Raw genomic sequence first — 22359 nt, forward strand, 5'->3', positions numbered from 1 at the left:
ACACTCCGAACAGGGGGTGGAGAGGGGCGTGAAGGGCTATTTGGGTTCATTACCATATGCATACGCCCTGCGTTTCATGGGCGTTCCCATGAAAACGCTGGGCGTACGTATGGTAATGCGGCCGTCACGCACGTGTGGGGGGCGGACATATGACATCGCCGGATGTCAGCTGCCCGCCCAGATCCCTGCTTTTGCACGGAAAAATGTCCGTGTGGTCTGAGGTTGCGGGAGCTGGTGGATCACTCGGTCCTGCATTCGATGGTCTGCGACCATGGAATGATGGGGGAGGTTCCCTGAGATGAAGGAGGCGTATTCCATGAAAAATACACGTGCGGTCCGTTCGGCCAGCTTCTTACCGCTTACGGACGGAGTTGGCGATCCGTATGGAAGGCGGGGTTTCGCACGCACGGTCCTGGCCGCATATTCGGATCCGGCCGCACCGATCAGAATAAGGGCCATAGAGATGATATCCCAGTATATGTCACATGGTATACTGTATGTTAAATGGAGATGTAATAAATATTTTTTAAGTAAATTAACATTTTCACCCAAATTTACCATGTTTCTCTTGCCAGAAGAAGGGCTCTGATATGACCATGCCCTCGCAAAGCGATGGAAGTTTAAAAAGGTAACATTAACATACCACTTACTAATTCAGGGTCCTCTGCGCACAATGCAAATGAGTATCCAACGGATGGCTCATACATTGCCGGGGCGTCATCAGAGAGGGATAGCCATTACCTATCAAGGCCAAGCTTTGCAAAAATGTCTGTTAAATTTATAACTGGTACAAAGATCTGTCCATATCATTATCTACTGTATAAATATTGAAGACGGGTTGGTAAAATACTGGATCCAGGGGTGCAGCCAAATTTTACCAGTCTCTGAAGACAAGTATCTCTTTAGCCTTATATTCCTACTAAAATGCAGCAGGTATAGTGTTCTTAGGGTGATGTAGTTTTAGGCTTCTGCCAAAAGAGCTCCCAGCATGAAGCCAAACATATAAGTCATAGCTACATTAGACCATAGCGTTTACTTCCACTCAGTACGGTTTGTGGCTTTCAAAAACTATAGATTTGATATCATGTGAGTTTTCTTCAACAAAGATTTTCTCTTCTTTGCCTCCATACAATAGATTAAATACTTGGGGCTATGAGAGTTTCTCACATCACTGCCATGGAAAATTCAGCTCAGTCAGAGTTGTCATATGCCTATTGGAGGCCGTCCTAACAAGAACCCTTGTCACATGGATGCTAAGTTTTGGCAGATGACAATTCTAGACAAATTCACAGTTTCTTTCCATTTCTTTATCATGCACTTGGAGGAAATCTGGTGTATATTAAATATAGTTCATCTTTACACTGCCTTCAATATAATTTCTTATGTTTACAGTAAAGTTCTCATATGTAACTGCACTTCCTAGTTTTAGGACCTCATGTAGGCAGGTGTATTCAATTTACTAAAGGTTCTAAAAGTAACAAAAGTGTGGATGTTGCCCATAGCATTAAAGTCTAGCTATCATTTCTCAACTGCATCCTAGAAAATGAAAGACAGAATCTGATTGGCTGCAATGGGCAACATTCCCACTTTTCACTTTTAGAACCTTTAGCAAATTTAGCCCATAGAGTATGGGATTAGTGAAACATGATCAGAAGGTGACTATATGCCTGATGGGGATGTGGTTGGATCAGAGGCAAGTTGCCATTTTCTGCCTCCCTCCCTTTAAAAAAAAAAAAAAGTTAAACAAATCTGGTAGTTACATTATTTACCCTGCAGATTTCTAGTCAGTCTTGTAATAAATGAGCAAGTCCATAACAATCTACTGCTTATAATGCAATCAAGAGGGGTGCTATGAAAAAAAATGATAGAAACATTTGGATTCATAGGAAAGATTGTTTGAAGTCACAGTAGGCCAGAATTCAAGTTTGGGAAAGCCAGCCTTGAAGACATTTTCAGGCAGGAAAGCTTTCAAATACTGTAATGGAAGAATTATTATGCACCATTTTCATGGTTAAAAAAAGACATGACAGCTTTAACAATAACACTGTATACTCAAAGATATGCAATAAAAATATTAATTTATGTCACCTCCAGTGTTTCAGTAGTGAACTCCTTTTCTAAAGCAGCAATAATATATTGAAAAGGTTGACTGTTTTATTTTTTTATTTTATAAAAATATGAATCATGCATTCACTGTGTAGAGAACACCACGATCCCTGCTATCATAATGGCATAAACCACAATTTGCCTATTTAATTAGGAATTTACGCAAAAACATCATATATGTTTATTGTTGGTTATATTAAAAGTATTTCTGATAACTAAATTGGGTCAAATGGCTATTACATACATTTTCTTTACAAATCTAAAAAAATCATAGAAACCTATTTTTCAGCAAAATAAGGGCCTTATTCTAGTTCACTCTTTCTGATAAAACCCTTCTTAGATGGACAAAACCATGTACACTGCAGGGGGGATGTAAAATGTGCAGAGAGAATTACATTTGGGTGAGTCATTTTGTTTCTGTGCTGGGAAACTACTGGCTGCTTTAATTTTACACTGCAATATAGTTCTCACTTTGAAGTAAAACCCCACCCAAATCTAATTCTCTCTGCACAAGTTACATCTGACCCACCTGCAGGTTTTGTCCATCTAAGAAAGATTTTGTCAGAAAGAGTGAACTAGAATAAGGCCCTAAGTGCTGAAATTAAATTTGGGGGTACAAAAATTAGTATAAGCATATATTTCTCATCTGCAAGTCTAAAACACTTCTCCCATTATTGGCCTACTTCTAAAGGCCCCCTTACATTATGCGATTTGGGCACGATTTTGCCCGATTCGGATGAATCGGGCCGTAAAATCGTCCCAAATCGCATATGGTGACATCCCCTCCGACCCGATGCGCGGCCCCGTGCGCATCGGATCGGAGATGGGAGGTCGGACGGGCTGCACATAAGATTTGCTAAATCTTATGTGCTGCCCGAAGCCGTGCTCCCCCACAACAGGGGACCTACCAGAGTCAGGCGCAGGGAGCCGGGCAGCATCAGCGGGAGCAGGGGGGGCGGCGCAGAGTACCAGGGAGCCGGGCAGGAGAAGACGCTGCAGCAGCAGCACTTCAAAAAAAAAAAGAGCCATACAAACGCATAGGAAGCCATTCATTGGCTGAGACCTCTCTCAGCCAATCAGCGATTGGCTGAGACCTCTCTCAGCCAATCAGCGATTGGCTGAGACCTCTCTCAGCCAATCGCTGATTGGCTGAGAGAGGTCTCAGCCAATCAATGGCTTCCTATTCGTTTGTATGGGGTTTTTCTTTTTTTTTGGAAGTGCTGCTGCTGCATCGTGTTCTCCTGCCCGGCTCCCTGGTACTCTGCGCCGCCGCCCCCCCTGCTCCCTGCCCAGCGGCTTCCTGCCCGGCTCCCTGCACCCCGACCCCCCCCCTGCCCACTCTCTGTTTGCGGGCATATTCCTGCTGCTGTCCCCCGCTCCCATTGTCCCTGCAGCTCCCCGGGAGTGGCATGTGATAAATCGCATGCGATTTATCACATGCAAAACTTGGCACATGAAGTGCCATCGCATGTGATCCCTCCCTGGGAGCTGCTGGGACAATCGGGTCCGACTTGTCGTTATGACAAGTCGGACAAATGTAAGGGGGCCTTAAGTGCCTAATTAATCATTCAGGTGTGTCCAAGGGGTTGTTAACCAAATATCAAAATTTTAAACTTCAAGTAGAGGTGAAAATTAAGTAAATTAAGTAGATTTTGCCTTCCTTTCATCTTTAGGTTCAGTTATGTGGTGGAGTACAGTTGTTCCACATGTTTTATGATTGGCAGCAACTAAGGCCCCGTACACAAGGGGGAGATATATTGCTCAGCCATATATTGCTGAGCAATATATGGCTGAGCAATATATTGCTCAGTTTCTCCTTTTCATCAGCGACCAGAGATGGTCGCTGATGAAAAAGAAACTGCCGGGGGAGCCTGGCAGTGGTAATCAGCTGGTCGCAGGAGCATGTTCTACAGGGGTAAAAATGGGAGCGTGCACCCGGCGATATATCGCCGGTGCACACTCCCATCGTGGGCAATATGGTCGCTTAGCGACCATATTTCCCGCGATAGTGTACAAAATCGCCCCAGTGTGTACGCACCATTACAATGATTTTGCCTATCCCTTTGACAATATATAATTTGATCTGGCCCTGGACCACCAACCAGAGGCACCTCCAAGGCGCCTGGACAAACAGGCAGCTGAAACCAATGGGCTATAGGAACATCTGGAGGAAATAATATTTGCACATGGTTGCCTAAAAAAAAAAAAAAATATTGTGTGGACATAATTATAATATGCAGTGTAATAACAACACTATTAAGCTCTAAAGATCGAAGACAATACATAGAAATCGATATATCACAATAATTGAAGAATATATTTAAGGTATATATATATATATATATATATATATATATATATAAGGTATAGTAAACTGAAGGCTCGGAGTATCCCATTCTTATGTTAGAATGTCAGATATGATGCTTAGTAATTATTATTAACTCCTCAAAGATAAGCAATGTACAAAAGGCACACTATAAAAAACAATTAACAACAAAATCTATTTATACACTTGCCTGATGTGGTTGTATCAGATGTGACCAAGATAGGCTGGGCTTTCCCTGACATGGGCGCATCTGATGCAACCAGTCAAAAATCCCACTGCCCAGCTGTTGGAAGATAATCTTCCAGCAGCTGCCACTTTCAGAGGGACCAAATGGCCCCTAATTCCTTGCCCCTCCCCTAGTGGCTCCTATCCTGCTAGCCCATTGGCACCCCACCCTACAGCTGCAGAGATTAGCAGCCACCATGAAAATGTAAATTAAACAGCTCTCACCTTCAAGGTGGCGTAATCTTAGCAGGAACAGACATGCCTGTTTGGATTGCGGCAAAGGTAAAAAAGCCCAGTGATATGATGACTGGAGTAGTGGAGATGACAAGGAGGACAATAATCATTAATGAAATACTGAGGGCAGCTCTAAACTAATAGTGCACAGTAGTCTGCTGATTTTTATATCTCCAGTAATGCGAGAGATCAGTTCTGCAGCCAGACAAAGTCTTTCTATGAAATTCACTAATGAGGCACACTGAGAAATAGCATAGCATTTTAATTTTATGCTGAAAGATCATTTCAGCATCCTTAACTGATTATCAACTTACTGCACTAGACAGGTATACAACAAAAGCAGAGCACAAAGGCTGCGTGTTGCTTTAATTAGGGGATGCACAAGTAACCTGACAAAGGGCCTGATTCAGAGTTGATCGCAAATGTACAATCTTACTCAAATTGGCAAAACCATGTGCACTGCAGCTAGGGCAAATGTAACATATGCACGGGGATTTGGGTTGGGTGTGTTCAAATTGGCATTTAAATTGCATATACAGTATACAGTAGCTAAATGCATATACAGTAGCTAAATGTATACCTGACTTTAGAGGCAGGGGTATGAGAGTACAGTACAACACAAGTCACCTAGGTGTCCAAATAAATCTGATCCTAGACATGTTATGTTTTTATATCTAAACCCTACTGAGAATGACAATGGGTTAGATGCACTAAGCTTCAAAAGTGATAAAACGGAGAGTGAAAAACAGCCAGCCAATCAGCTCCAACCTGCCATGTCACAGACTGTGTTTGAAAAATGTCAGGCAGAAACTGATTGGCTGGCTGTTTATCACTCTTCATTTTATCACTTTTGAAGCTTAGTGCATCTGGCCTTTAGTCATTATGGCTATTAATATTATGAGTCTTATGCATGTCATAGGTAATGCTGTGTTATTAAATTGCAAAGACAAATGTTTGTTATTACTTCCTATTAAATTTCCAATGTGGTAGGTGTAGACATGTACTTGATCAATACATGAAATTAACGTGTAGTCCCCTAAGTTTCCACACTTAGGGGGAAATTTACTAAAGGAAATTTGTAAAAAATAGGTGTATTTGTATCCAGAAATACACTTATTTTTTACATTTACCATCCCGAAAATAAGGCAATTCATATTCGTATTGATAGCACATCAATACGAATACGAATTGCCGTATTTTCGGGATAGTAAATGTCAAAAATAAGTGTATTTCTGGATACAAATACAACTATTTTTTTTACAAATTTCCTTTAGTAAATTTCCCCCTTAGTGTCCTGGGGGAAATTTACTAAGATGGGAATTAGACTTCACATGTTAGCACTCTCTAGAAGCTAGTATACAGGATCTGATTGGTTGCCCATAGCAACAGCACATGTGAAGTCTAATAAACATCTTAGTAAATATCCCCCTACTGTCCTCTCTCATCTTTTGGAGGTACCAAACCCAAAGCAAAGGATTCTGGATTTTTTTTGGACTGATTGTCGCAGGCTTGGGTGTGTCCAGTGGTGCTGTTTACCTATGGGCTGCAGAATTGCAGCCCCTCCCCAGGTAAAATCTGCCACTGTGCTCTGCCTAATGGAAGCCAGATGCAGTCTGTGAGACTGGCAGTGACTTCCTAATGGAAGTCCGACCTGTCAGTCACCCAAAGCAGTCCTATTGGGAGGTGATTCCTCCCTCCGGGTTGCCTCTTTGGCTTCTGTGGGCTGCAGCTGGCATTGCAGCAAACGGCAGCAACCCTCCTACTATAAGTTAGGAGCCACTGCTGGTTGCGTCACACTACAACAGGCGTGACCAACCTGTGGCTTTTCCAACATGTCCCAGCATGCATTGCTACAGTATTGCGATTATGGAATGCTAGAAGTCTCACTAAGCATGCTGGGATGTGTAGTTTCCCAACATTTCAAGAGCCATAGGCCAGGCCTGCACTACAAGAAAGAAGGAAGCGGTCTGCTCACATTGCATTTGTGATGCCAAGTTTCACTTCTTTAAAGCACTGATTGCTAATTACAGTAGGAAATAATAATGGATAATACAGTAAGTTTGCAACAGTGATCAGTAATTAGCTAAATAAAATCTTTACAGTATATGATTTTCCATGAACATTAACAACACTTGGAGCCAATAAGAAATCAATATAGCAACACGTCATATATTCATTACTAATAGGCCAATAATAGTAGTGTTTTGTATGAGTAGGGTCATTTCGTCTTATAAAAAAATGGACATTGTTTATGGTTTTGGAGTTAATATATATTATTTGTATGCATTTAGCACTGGCCAATAACAGCTCCAGTGTATTTAGAATACATTTTATTTTAGCTGTGATTTATACTACTTACCAAGCAGACTTTCAAATATATTAATATACCTAAATGAAGGATTGTGAATATACTATACTGTATGCTGTACACAGTTTATGATAATGACGAACACAGGTGTACAAATATGGCGCACACTATTACCGTATATACTCGAGTATAAGTCGACCCGAATATAAGCCGAGGCACCTAATTTTACAACAACAAAAAACTGGGAAGACTTATTGACTCAAGTGGGACCCTCACTCGAGTATAAGCCGAGGGGGGCTTTTTTAGCATAAAAAATGTTCTGAAAAAGTAGGCTTATACTCTAGTATATATGGTAATTTGTATACACTAGTAATGTACTTAGAATGCACATTATGCAATTATACACTTGACGCATGGAACCTGGAGCACTGAAAGGGGCTATTTGGCACAAATGAGGCACCAGTAAAAAGGAAACATCTGTAGAACCTGCTTCTTCCAAATCTATATCGATCTACACCAGTGCAGCATAGTTTTACAGAGGTGCAAAGTTACATTCATTTTTTGCTTTGCTCCTAACTGTAAAATCAGTCAGTAATATTTTACCTACATGGACTGCACCCTGAACTGTATGTAGCTATAAAATAATAATTTTACTATTCTCCATCGTGACACAAAGACTGTCTTCTGGCTCCTATACCTGCTTGTGGTCCCTTACTCCACTGAAACTACACTTACCAAGGTCACTGATTACCTCTTTTAAGCCAAATCCAAAGGCCTCTACTCTAATCTCATACCCCTAAAGCTCAAAGCAGTATTTTATAGTCTTTACCACCCCCTCCTTCTGAAAAGCATTACTCATTGGGTACTATGACTCAGCTCTCTGATTCAGCTTATATAAATGTGTCATACAACATACTGTATAATCAAACTAGCCATCCAATGGAATCTGAGACGTTTGGTTTTTCTGAAGATATGCTACTTTAGATAAATTCTTTAATGGCCAAAAAACAATATGGTAATTCATCCAGTCGGTACTACTGATAAAGCAAAAAGGGAAAGCTACAGTATATGAGGGCACATGTACTTGTAAACATTATGGGTGGGATGTACTAAGGGAAAAAATGCAGTAAAACCCTGTTTTAGGGAGTTTTACCGCATTTTCAAATGTACTAATACCCGGCGCCCACATCATCGCAGTGCAGGGTATTGCCACCTTTGGGTGGCGATACCTTATAGAAGCCTATGGGCTTCTATTGCCGCCCACTGCAGACTCCTACCCCCCTCCCCATCCTCTGTGAAACGCCACCTCCTCCCCCTGCAGCAGGGAGGAGGAGGTGCCGGGGACAGCCACACTGAGCCGGGATGTGACCGAGACCCCCCGTACACCACATCACAGGTATCGCGTGGGGCCTCCTGTTATGCTGCCCGGACCAGTGACCTCCACCTCCCTGCACCTCTACTGGGCACCTATTCGGGTACAGGGAGGAGTCGGAGCCCTGACCAAGCAGCAGCCGGGAAAGGGTCCAGGGAGCGAGATGGTCACGCTGCACATCGCCGGCCACAACACAAAGGACAGCTCTTAATGCAAGATCTGTCCTTTGCGTTAATAATCGCATAGGTTAGTGCATATGCGATTATTAATAATGCAAATGCCAGCGATGTGTGGCGGAGGATGTTAGAGAATCCCGCCCTATTTCTCTGCACTTTCAGTAACCTCTACCTCTCCTAATTTTCACTCTTCTTGTCTTTTTTTACTTTTTATTATTCTTTCTGTAAAATCAGTTCCTTTGGCATCCGTTTCTACCGCTCTGTCCCTGGTCTCTTCACTCCGGACCTTTCCCATGTTACCTCATGTCATCTGTATCCTTTTCCATATCATGGCAGTTCCATAACTCAATATTTACAAGACTTTCCCAACCCAAGCTCACACTCCACCCTTCATCCAATTTCCCCTCTGTATAACATTTCCCTTTCCTCTTCTTCTCCAAATCTGTTGGCTGGGTGTCCGTCTTTTCTTCTTCCATGAAGCCAGTTCCCTCTCAATGCTCTCATTTTCCTCTCAGAAATATTTCCAAGATCCATCACTTTTACACGCCAAAAGTGAAGGAAACTCTTTATTCTCTAATCATATACTGCCTCGACTACCATAATATAACCATCTCTGTCATCTCATCTACTGTACTTCCTGAAAACTCTTTAATCTATCATTAACTCTGCTACCCTCGTTTTTTCCCCCATCATTCTAATTCTGCTTCCACCCTCATTTCCAGTCACATTCCCTCTCGGCCAGTTCACTCTAATAACAATTGCCGGTACTTGTTTCCTAGCACGGCGCCCCCAATCATAGTACATCTTATACAATCACATTGCATGCAATATAGCGGCATACGATGCGATTTTTAATTGTACAAGCACCCTGATGGGTGCTTTCAATGTTAAATGCACCCCCATTGGCAAAGCCGCCGCCACTATCAAGGCCAACCCGAAGCGTGGCGAGTGCAGCGAGCCCGTGTGGGGCGGCAGTACGCGTTCTCCGACCTTTTCATACCCCCACTATCCACGACGGAATCCGTGTCCCCTCGCCACGCTTCGGGCTCGGTGGCTCACTGCACTCGCCACACTATCTAAAATCAACTCCACACCGTCGTGGATAGTGGGGTATGAAAAGGTCGGAGGACGCGTACTGCCGCCCCACGCTGGCTCGCTGCGCTCGCCACGCTTCGGGTTGGCGTTGATAGTGGGGGTGGCTTTGACAATGGGGGTGCATTTAACATTGTAAGCACCCATCAGGGTGCTTGTACAATTAAAAATCGCATCGCATGCCATTTGATGGCATGCAATGCTATGCGATATTTCATTGTACAAGCACTCCTGTTAATTTAACATGAATATTGCATTGCATCGCACACCACTAAGTATGGTATGCGATGGGCGACGTGTTAGGAAACAAGTACCCAACCGCCTCCTCTTGTCCCTTACTTCCTGCTCCCACTCTTGCCTTTAGGACTTCACCATTTCCCCCCCTCCCCCCCCCCCGAGTGCTCTCTCCCAGTCGTATGCACTACATACTGTAAGTGTGTAATCTGAGCACTATATAACATTTTCCAGGGCCAACAGTTTAAACTAGCTATGTCAATCTAGCTATATTAAGAGCCTGACTTCTGAGAAAACAAGTTTAGAGGCAAATCACAAAACAGAACATAAAACATATTCACAAATCCTGAAACAAATAATGTTTGCCCCGAAAGAAACTTTCTTGTTACTAGCAGGGCTTTTAATCATTACATTACAAAACCACTACAGTGCTTCAATAGTTTGCAGATAATTCTTGGGGCAGAATTTTAAGTAGAACCAATAGAGGATTGGTGAGCTAAAGCTTATGTGACTAAGTGAAGCAGTCTGCCAATATATGCAGGCAACAGAAAGCGCTTTAAGCAGACAAACACATTAGCTGCATATTGCATATGAATTTCTAAGCCTTATGTTTTGCTACTGTTATAAGCTGCCTCAATTGAAATTATCTACAGCTCTTGCATTTAAAAAATATAATGGATTCTCAAGGTCTGTTTTTATTACCATTTGTTTTTATTATCATCAGGTCAAGAACCCTCTCCTTTTTATTTTCTCAATCAACCATTTCAGATGCAGACCTAGCCTTCTTTCCTTACTTCTGTCTTGCGATTAAAATTCTGTTTATTCTATTGTATTAAATGGGAGAACAAGATAACTACTTAACATATCTGTAACTGGCTTGTTGTATCATTGTTAGCAACCTTCCCATTTAACTGGAACAAATTACATTCTGCTAATACAAAGTTGTTCCGTCAACTGCCAAGCAAACGGCAAGGTTCTGTTCTAGTAAACTCAGGTAAAGTCTCAGTGCTTGCAACACATTAAACTTAATTGTAAAGGGTAGAAATCATTTAACGCAGGAAATGACACAGCATATTCTCCCTGGTGCCCGCCATATTTCTGCTCAAATCTAATTCATATGCCTACTCATTGACTTTAATCAATACATTGATTGCCTTCGTAACAATGTCCACTATGTTTTACTGCCTTTGTGTTGACTTTTGGAGTTTTATTAAATAGAGAAATAATAAAAGATAACTTTAAATACACTTTAGGGGTTATTCAGACCTGACTGCTGATGGGCGATAGCCACTGCCCAAACAGAGCGAAATCCCACTCCATGCAAGCAGTGTAAGGTCTGAATAACCCTCATTACTTGCTCAATATATAGAAATCCCCATTTTGCTTTGGAGCACCAGGACCTTCAAAATGATTGGTTGTGCATTCCTTATGCACATGAAGTAGTGCTTTGGAAACCATGTTATTACACACTGGCATTTAGTATGTTTTTGAGTAAGAACTGCTGACGATACATCCCAGGGGGGATCTGGCGATACAACCCGGGGACGGCGACACTGCTCACCAGGCTGTCCGTTGACAACGGCGGCGGTGCCTGGAGAGTAGTGTCGTCCCACCCGGGCTGTATCGCCAGATTCCGCCCCCCCCCCCCGGTTGACTGGCTGGAACACTATTTATCAAAGTACCATAATGTGTTTCATCATTCACAATAAGTTTTATAACTCTTACATAACAGTTTTATAATAAGACTTTTGTAAGCATTTTGTCTGCAAACAAATGGCAAATCAGCATCACTCTCAGATGGACAAAATCATATGCACTGCAGGTGGGACTGATGTAACATGTGCAGAGAGAGTTACATTTGGGTGCGGTGTGTACTTCAAACTGATATTTATATTGCAGTGTAAAAATAAAGAAGCCAGTATTTACCCTGCACAGAAACAAAATAACTCTCCCAAATCTAAAGGCCCATACACACTAGAAGATTTTCATTTCAAAGACTTTGAAATATCTCTGATAGATATATCTTTCACCAAATTCGTACACACTGAGTTATTTTCCCTAAAGAGCAAGAGATTTCAGATGGAGAAAGGCTTTGACAAAAATATTTTATTATACATGGCTAATTTACATAATGGGTGGGGTTTGAATTCCAAGGGTGGGAGCAGGGGCCATTTTATTCAGTGCATTTCTGTTCTTGGGGCCTGATTCAGAACTGATCGCTGTGCTGCATATATTCGGAGCCCAGCGATCAGGTAAACACCACCCCATGCCGCCCCTCCCAGGCAAAAATCCTACATAGGGAGAAATCCATTCAACTGCACCAGCAATGTATGTGCTACTGCCCTAATTGGAGGGCAGTGGCGGCGGTAACACATACATTGCTGTCCTGTGCCAGAATATATGCGTTACCGCCATAATTTACATTGCTGGGCAGTGGCGGCGGTAACACATACGTTGTTGGCCTGCTCCAGCAATGTATGCGTTACCGCCATAACATAATCTATTTTGGCGGGCAGTGGTGGTGGTAACGCATAGATTGCTGGCCTTTGGTAAAAATGCATGCATTACCGCCATAATATACATTGGCAGGCAGTGGTGGTGGTAATGCATACATTGCTGGCCTTTGGCAACAATGTGTGCATTACTGCCATAATATACATTGCCGGGCAGTGGCGGCGGAAACGCATACATTGCTGGTCTGCGGCAGCAATGTATGCATTGCTGCCATATCATAATGTGCAGTTTTGTGTATATTCTATATAGGATATCATTTTATACTGTACACATTGATGGCAGTGGCTACTCACTTAACAAAGTGAGTTTTTTTCTATTTTGCCATTTATTTTTACATTGGTGGCAGTGGACAGGTATATATGGGCGGGAGGGAGGTCACTTGCTGCTGCGGGCAGGGGGTCGGGCGAGCCATAGACGGTACGGGCTGACATCTGCAGACGAGTATGGACGGGAGGGAGGTCACTTTGCTGGTCTCGCTGGCTGACGGGGGCGTACGGGCTGGAGGTCGGGGATGAGCGGGCGGTCACGTGTGGCTTCTCCATGCTCTGTGAGACGTGCGTCGTGACAACACAGAGCAGGGGGAGGGAGAAGGGGAAGCATCGGTGTGCACACACACAGCGATGATGGATGAAAAACCATCCATCATCGCTGGCATGCTGGTAAAACCAGCAGACGGGAGACTTTGCTAGCGATGATGCGGGAGCGCGCATCATTGCTAGTCTCCCATCGGTGGCCCATACAGACTTGGCGATTTTCATCTGAAAATCGTCTATTGTGTATGGGCCTTAACTCTCTCTGCACATGTTACATCAGCCCCACCTGCAGTGCATATGGTTTTGTCCATCTGAGAGTGAATTTGCCTTTGCAAGTGAACCAGAATAACCCCCTAAATTCCATATTTTGTGCAGACTTGAATTCAACAGCACAGGTGTGGACGCATTATACAGGGATAAAGATCATACTCTCATGCAGAATTTCAGTATATGAATCTGAATGTGCTTACCTTTTTTATTGGGTAACAATATAGTGCGTCGACAATGTCTCGACACATGAAAATGGTCAACATTGCCAAAAGGTCAACACAAGTTTAAGGTCAACATGGACATGGCCGAGCAAGTTTTTGACATTTTTTGATGTCTGCGTCGACACAGACACTGTATAAGTTTGACACGTCCCCTCGCAGGGCTTGCTGCACTCGGCACACTATTGTATTCTCTCTGTATGCCCACTTGGGTAGTGGAAGTATTAAATAAGATTATACCAAAGCTGCGCTTATATTAGTAAGGTGCATGTATGTCTGAAATAATACTGGACATGCACCTTACTAATATAAGCGCAGCTTTGGTATAATCTTTTCTAGTTTGGAAGTGGAAATCCATTTTGAGTGGATTTTCCACTATAATAGGTGTGAATTCACAGTCACACTACATGTCTGCTGCTAAATGTAATGTAATCTAAGTGAACTGAACTGAATTTAAATTCAAACATAATAATACATTAAGTATTGTTCCTATTTAGCGCCTATCTCTGAGGGTAACCTCAAAAATTGGATTAGTAAAGTATTAACCAAGTCGGTCTACACCACAAAAATGTGAAAAACTCGTGTCAACATTTTGAGTGTTGATCATGTCCATGTCAACCCTAAACTTGTGACGACCTTCTGGCAATGTCGACCTATGGTATGTTGAACAGTTCCAGGTGTCAACCTAGACATTGTCGACCAAGAGACCGCATACCTTTTATTGATAGCTGAAGATTTTCAAAAATTTGAAAAGATCTAATAACAACCGTAAAATAATTTTAATCAACATAATGTAAAAAATATACTACAAATGGGTGCAAGAATGAGAAGGTATTAAATTATTGACAACAGTATAGGAAAGGCATTATTTTCCATAGTAAACCATTAGATCAGTGTTCAGGGAACTCGGTCCTCATTACCCCACACAGTGCATGTTTTGCTGGTAACCCAGCAGGTGCACAGGTGTACTAATTACTCACAGACACATTTTATAAGGTCCGCAGGTGTAGTTAATTATTTCACTTGTGATTCTGTGAGGAGACCTGCAATACATGCACTGCATGGGGTAATGAGGACCGAGTTCCCTGACCACTGCATTAGAGAGTATATTAGTGATTAAAAACCACAATGGTGTTGAGTGTTGGGGAAGTAATACTTGTGGCTCTCATTACTTTGTGTAACAAACACTCCTAGATTCTATTAAAGCCATATTTTTGTTTATTGCACACTTAAGTCCCATACACACTTGGTGATTTTGAGCTGAAAGACGCTCAAACTTGGTGTCTTGAGTGGCTTTCAGCTAAAAGCCGCCCAGTGTGTATGGCACGGCGATGAGCGTTGCTGCACGCTCTCGCATCATCGCCGGGAAAGCCGTTCATTTGCTTGTATTAACAGCAGATGGCTTTGTGGGCGGCTTTGTATAGTGTTGCGCTATGCAAAGCCATCAGCCCCCACTGCCGGGCAAGGGGGAAAGCCGCTCACTGTGTATGCACTGAGCAGCATTCCCCCCAGTGATGACAGCGATCATCGCTGTCCATACACGCTGGGCATAATCGCCCAGTGTGTATGGACCTTCAGTATATTTTTGTTTTTCAGAATTATTATCAGTTACTAGCTACATTTACTTAAGGTAAAAACAAATATGCCTGGCCCAATAAAATCAAGCTAAATCTTCTAAAACTCAAAATAACAGCTACTGTACTTTAAGATAAAACAAAACGGTACTCTTTACTTATCACGGCGCCCATCGCGGGCATTGAATGCACTAAAAAATCGGCTGCGACGGGACCGCCGCGATGCCCGCGATTTCCCATAGGGAACAATGTTAAATGTCTCAATTGACCCGATTTTCCTGTTCAATGCCTCAATTGACCCGATTTTTCCATAGGAAACAATGTTAAATGGCCCACAGAGGCCAAATAGGCACCCTGAAGTGTGAAATGGCCCCCACAATTGTTAACGCCACCCCGCGATCAACGTGAACCCGAAGCGTGGCGAGCGCAGCAAGCCCGCGAGGGGCAGCGGTACGCGTCCTACGACCTTTTCATACCCCCACTATCCACGTCGGCGTGGAGTTGAGAAAAGAATAGTGTGGCAAGCGCAGCGAGCCACCGAGCCCAAAGCGTGGCGAGCGCAGCGAGCCCCGCGAGGGGACGCGGATACCTGTGAAGCCCGCGAAGGGACGCGTTTACCTGTGAATGTATCCGCGTCCGCTCGCCACGCTTCGGACTCGGTGGCTCGCTGCGCTCGGCACACTATTCTATTCTCAACTCCACGCCGACGTGGATAGTGGGGGTATGAAAAGGTCGTAGGACGCGTACCGCCGCCCCTCGCGGGCTCGCTGCGCTCGCCACGCTTTGGGTTGACGTTGATCGTGGGGTGGCGTTAACAATTGTGGGGGCCATTTCACACTTCAGGGTGGCTATTTGGCCTCTGTGGGCCATTTAACATTGTTTCCTATGGAAAAATCGGGTCAATTGAGACATTTAACATTGTTCCCTATGGGAAATCGCGGGCATCGCGTCGGTCGCGCCGCACACGATTTTTAGTGCATTCAATGCCCGCGATTTTTTTACCTGCGATGCCCACGATCAAAATCGTGGGCGCCGTGCTAGGTAAAGAGTACCAACAAAACCCCCCCCCCCCCCCAAAAAAAAAAACACCAATGTTCTCTCTAACATGAATATTCTGTAATATAATGGCAAAGGGCCTAATTCAGACCGTGCTTTGTAAGTCATTGCCCATTTAAAAAAAAAAGTCTGAGTACAGCTGGCATCCCACACTGCTGCCAAACTCGGGTGGTCTCTATGGGGGTAAATCAGTTTAAAATGACGACTGCCATTCCAGAATTGCACATTGGGATCAACAGCATTGCTAGTTTTTTCTACAGAAAAAGTGCTAATGTAATGGGCAAAAATGTCTACAGTGCAGGAATGTTCGGTGGAACATTATCAATAATTGAATCAGCCCCTACTTTTCCCAGGTCACTGAATTTAGATAAAGCAGTGCTTCATTCAGTGAATATGTGATCTTTCCATAGCTTCAATAGCAATAAAGCAAAAAAAAAAATGCTATATTAATGTAAACCAAAAAAAACAAACCACGTTAAGACTGGCAAGCAAGGATGACAATAATGAATGTGAATAATAAGTTATGTTTAAACAGCAATTGTGAAACACTTGGGGTGAAATGGAATAGGATGGGAGAATCAGAAATTGAGAGATTTGAAGAAATCTCCAGTTTTTTTTAAAGCAGCAATCATTTACACATCAAAACCAGATTGATTTTGTAGTGCAAATGATTTCTGCTTTAAAAATACTGGAGATTTCATACCAAATCTCTCACCATATTACATTTCACCCTTGCTTTCTTAATATATCAATTGATCATTGATTTTTCTACCCAAAATCAGCATAATACAGAGTTTCAACCTATGCATGTTCACACAAAGTTCTCTTAATGATGCTGTCATTTCCTTTTGCTTGATAATATATGTAAATTGCTATATGCAATGGCTTTATGACTGGCCTGTAGAATAAATCTAAAATGAGACAAGCAAAAAGGAAGACTATAACAACATGAATAGACTAGAATTACAATCAATATGCATTCTGGCACTGATTTTCATTGATAGCACAGTGATGTCTATCAATATATAGTCCCTCAGAAAGACTACACTGATCTTTAATGAATGAATGGAATGTGCAGTTCAGTAAATCTATGGTTCAGTGCACTTTATATTGCATGCTCTCTCTCTCACAGCCATAAATTCAATGGCACCACTACAAAATGGCATACACTGTTTCTCTGTTACAAGACAGCAGTACATAAAAATGCAAACACACTAGAATCATGATTAGTTATATAATGTAGAATTTTAGCTTGAGGGGTACTATATAGTAAGCAAAAGCATCAATGGAGTTCACTATAATATTGAAATCCTATATAATAAAAAGTTAACACTGTTCCTCAGCTCTATGGGGAGAATTTAAGTGTTTTGCATGCCGGCAGCCACTGACTGGGCACGTCAAGTGATGCTGTGTTCGGCCACGCACATTACTCTTATGCTGTTCGTTCATTTTGTTGGGCTAGTAACTAGTTAATAATGATTAGTGTTATGCAGTATGAAAGTGTCATGATTAAGTGTATTTTATATTCACGCATTTGAGAAACACAAGTTATACTAAACAATCTTCAAGTGTGAATAATGTGTCAGTTATGACCACAAACTCCAACATATTTCATTATGGGTATGGGTCAATGGACGGGATTCTCTAATAATCCCAGCCGCACATCGCCAGCACTTGCATTGTTAATAATTGCATATGCAGTAACATATGTGATTATTAACGCAAAGGCGATGGAAGGCGATGTGCAGCGGGTCCCCCCTCCTTCCCTGACCCCTCAGCCGGCTGTGAGAGGGCTCCTCTTCCTTCTCCCTGCACCCAGAAGCAGTGCAGGCAGGAGGAGATCACTGGTCTGGGCAGCACAGCAGGAGGCTGCCCGGACACAGGTGAGGGGTGTGCGGCGCGGATCGGCGGGGAGCACGCGGGCGGCGGGGGACGCGAAGGGAAGCCAATAGACTTCCATGGGGTTGTGCCATCTAGAACTGGCATAACCCTCCACAGTGAAGCCCCGGCGGTGGCGCTGTGCTGCATATGAAAATGCCGTAAAAATCCCGGGGTTTTTGCGGCATTTTGTGTTTGGTGAATCTTGCCCATTGGGTCTATCCTATTTAGGTCGACATGCATTGGGTCGACCACTGAAAGTCGACAGAGCTTAGGAGTACACCTGAAATAGGTTGACATGGCTAAGATCAACAGGGTTGGAAGGTCGACACAAGCATTATGTTGACAATGGGAAGGTCGACATGAGTTTTTCACTTTTTTTGTCCTGAATGTTGACATAGTTCACATAAACACCATGACAGTGTACCACGTCCCCTTGCATGGCTCGCTGCCCTTGCCGTGCTTCGGGCTCGGTGCCTCGCTGCGCTCGGCACACTATTTTGTTCTCTTACCACATCGTAGTGGATGTTAGGGCATGAAATACCGCCTGTCGGCACATACTGGCTCAGAAAGAACATGAAATACCCCATGTCGTCCTTCCCATTGTCGACCTTAGCCTTGTTGACCTATTTCTGGTTCAACCTATGCCCTGTTGACCTTCAGTGTCCACCTAAATAAGGTCGACATAGTGACTGTATCCCTTTCATTGCTAACTGCATATAACCACATGAATAAAAATTAAAAAATATGCTATAATACAAGCTAACTCAATACAAATAGTAAATGTCCCCACTACTATATGTCATATAGATATTGTTCAGCTAACATGCAATCATGTATGAATGTGATCCACTTGTTGACAGCTACAGAATAAATGCTTGCTGGGGCTTCCCACTACCTCTAGCGCACAGCCCCGATGCTATACACACAGGACACGACTCTAATATGAGCACAGCAGCATGCAGAACTTCAGCACCATGGAGAAGGCTCATGGAGCTGTAATGAAACCCTGGCTAATCCCACAGCCGCTAGGGCAGCAGCCTGGTTACTGCAATGACAGCACTCCGCATACAGGGAATATGACTAGACCATCCGATCCCTGAGACCTCCATCGCCCACTAAACACAACATAGTAATGTGCTATTAGGCGGCAGTAGAGGTGTAATGCCGCAGGGGTGCCGCCAGCGCCTCTCTCCCTACTCCATAAAACAATAGTGTGATCGTAGAAATAATCAATAATTAACCATTTCACACTGGGCAGCAGTTCCCACCACCAGCCATGATACAGTATGTGGGAGCCTATTTAAAGGGACCGGATCCCGGAACAGTGCAGGGCTGCACCTCTGAGCCAGGCTCATCCATGCAGAACGGGGGCACGTCCCGGCATCACTACATCTGCTGCCATCTATCTATATATCTATATGTCACACATTCAGCCACATCCACAGGCAGGAGCTAGGGTGAGACCCACGGAAGGCTAGGTCACACACACACAGACAGCGTGTCACGTCCTTCAGGAAGGGGGAGGATGAGAGGGGCCGGGGAACGAGACTCGGGCTGTCTGCAGATCAGACATCTTGTGGCGGGGGATGCTCCGGTGTGAGCCGCGGAGGGAGGGAGGGAGGGAGGATCCCCCGTCCCCGGCAGAGATAATGACATGCACATCATATATAACATGGGTGGGGGGAGATAGAGAGAAGCCACCATGCCTCAGTGCCGGGCGATCCGTCTGACTCCCTCTCGGCAGCTCCTGCGCCCTGGACATGACGGCGGCGATCTGCTTCCTCTCCTCCTCGCTCAGCTGGCTCAGATCAGCCTCCATTCCAGCGGGGATCCGGGCGATGCCCCCGCTCCCATCCGCTGCCATCCCCTCTGGATATCCACCCAGCCCTTCTCCTCCCTCGACGCTGCCTTCGTTCCCCATGACACCGTGCCGAGCTGTTCGCGGTGCCCCGGGGCGCGGGTATGATCACCCCCAGCCTGTGATGTAGCTGCGGAGCGTGTGTCCCCCGTCTCCCGTTTAATCCTACGCTTCTTCCTCCATAATGACGGACTCCGGCGTTACTGATCCTGGCTGCCCGGCTAGTAGAGAGACCCTACCGCTGCTGCTGCTGACTCCTCCCTCCCCTTGCTGGGAGCATGCTCGGCTCCGGCAGGTGATCAGCGCATCGCCGCCACTCACACTCTCCATCGGCTTAAGGAGTGAGGGGGAGTGCGCGTCAGGGGATGCTGCTGCCGCTGCCGCCGCCGCACATGGAATAGGTGCCCTCTCTTGGCTCTCTATAGTTTGTGTCACTTGTGGTATCTTTAAGAGGTGTAACTCCTGTACTGTATGTGCCACTCTCTGCCTACCAATGCAAGGCAGAATAGAGATTTCGGATCACATTCCCTTCCAATTATGCCAATTAAAATAGCTGTAATTACCACTGCAATGCCAGAGGTGTCAAAGAAACGTCATGATTTGTTTTGTTTTTATTGAATAATAATTTCAGTATAATTTGGCACAGTGACAGATCTGAGCAGTGGGCTTACCATATTGCCAGTGTAAATGACCACATTTTAGTAAAAGGTGTTTGCTGGAAAATAATGGGTGTAGGTTCCCTTGGATGACAAAACTTATTCACTGCACAAAATGCTATTATAGTCAGCACTGGTGCAACACTCAGTGGAGTATGCAAAGCAGTAAGGTGCAGTGCTGGGGAGATGCTCTCCCCTTTGCTACCCGCTGTTGCAAGGCACACTCCTAGTCAGCTGAGGTTTGTTTTGAGACAATAAGGCTCACAAATACATTGTAATATGCGATCATATCACTAGGATTTACCTTCCTTCACATACAGGAACAAAGGGCTCCAAAAGGAGACAGTCTCTGCGATGCAATCAGCCAGGTGCTGGGGGGGGGGGGGGGGTGTCTGCGAATGCGCAGTTAGCAGGGCCGGCAGTGTGATCTGTAGCCCATAGGCCTTCTTAGAATGGCAAAAGCCTCGGGACCCAATGCTATGCTGCCTGGTACTGTATTGTTACATTGGGCAACGTTGCATCTCCCATGCTGGCAAAGCAAGAAGGATCGCAGCAGGGATCGAAAATTCTGCTGCATTCCTTCTGTGATACATTCGGAAGATACTTATATTTGCAACGTAGACTTAAATATTAAATTATAAATGGGCCCCGATTGGAGGGGAAGACAGTGGACCAATAGTGCACTAATGAACGATTGCGTTGTGAGTTCAGCAGAGGTGATTTTAACCCCTTCCCGACATTTGACGTACATTTACGTCATGGTCGGCATGTACTTCCCGACACATGGCATAAATGTACGTCATGCCATTAAACTGTCACCGCGTCTATAGACGCGGTGACAGAGGGACGATGTCTGCAGTCCCTGACAGCAGACATCTTCCCTCATTGCCCAGGGGGGGCAGCGATGCCCCCACCCATCGGCGATCGCTGTGATTGGCTGTTCAATGTGAACAGCCAATTACAGCGTTTTCTGTGTACCGGCGAATAACGTCGCTCGGTGACACAGGGATCGGTGGTGATTGGTGCTGTTAAGTACAGCACCAATCACCACCGGGTGTAAAGGTGTCACTGGTGGTCACCCCACCTCACCCCACCTGCCCCCAAAGGCTGTGATTGGTCCGACGGACCAATCACAGCCATTACACCACACAGAAAATAACGGAGACAGCCCTGCAGCCGCCATTCCGGTCAGGAACAGCGTGCAGAGCGGTCTCCGTGCCCATCTGTGCCCTTATACTGACCTGATCAGCGTTGGTGGCATCCGTGCTGCCAGCTGCTGGTGCTTCCTGGTTGCTGTGGTTGCTTTTGCTTCCTGGCTGCTTGTGCTGCTGCTGCTGCAGCGTCATTGTGTCAGAGATATATATTGTGTGATATAATTTTGTATCTGCTGCCCCCTGCTGCCCCCCTTTTGTGCTGATCAGTATAAACTAACTGATCAGCAACTTTTTTGGGGTGCAGGGATTTTTTTTTATATATACCCTGTCAGGTTGCACCCAAATTTGTGTGCCTGCTGCCCCTCACTGCTAATCAGTGTTGCATCACTGATCAGCAGTTTTTTTTTTTTTTGAGGGTGCTGTGGGGTTTTTTTTTTTAAATTTTTTTACACCCACGGTGCTTTTGTGGGTGTCCTGTGCCCGCTGAGCGCTGATCAGTGACGGACGTTACTGACCAACATCTGTGCTCAATTTTTGGCGCAGGAGCTTTTTTTTTTTTAACATTTTTAACA

The 22359-nt window shown here is 44.4% G+C and overlaps 1 protein-coding gene across 6 annotated transcripts in view; it reads right to left on the bottom strand.

The window, feature by feature from the left end:
- PCLO (piccolo presynaptic cytomatrix protein) overlaps positions 1–20272 on the bottom strand; it is a 266980-nt gene extending 246708 nt beyond the window's left edge. For 2 of the 6 annotated variants that reach the window (XM_083183080.1, XM_083183079.1), the window contains exon 1: positions 19826–20259. In XM_083183080.1, the coding sequence (XP_083039206.1) occupies positions 19826–20040 (215 nt within the window). In that variant the 5' untranslated portion in view covers positions 20041–20259. Of the gene's footprint in view, positions 1–19825 lie in introns of all 6 variants that reach the window. The other 4 variants (XM_083183078.1, XM_083183077.1, XM_083183081.1 and 1 more) reach the window with 3 other exon arrangements.
- Positions 20273–22359: the final 2087 nt, after the last annotated feature.

Source organism: Crinia signifera, chromosome 4 (assembly GCF_055691185.1).
Source record: "Crinia signifera chromosome 4, ASM5569118v1, whole genome shotgun sequence".
NCBI lineage: Eukaryota > Metazoa > Chordata > Amphibia > Anura > Myobatrachidae > Crinia > Crinia signifera.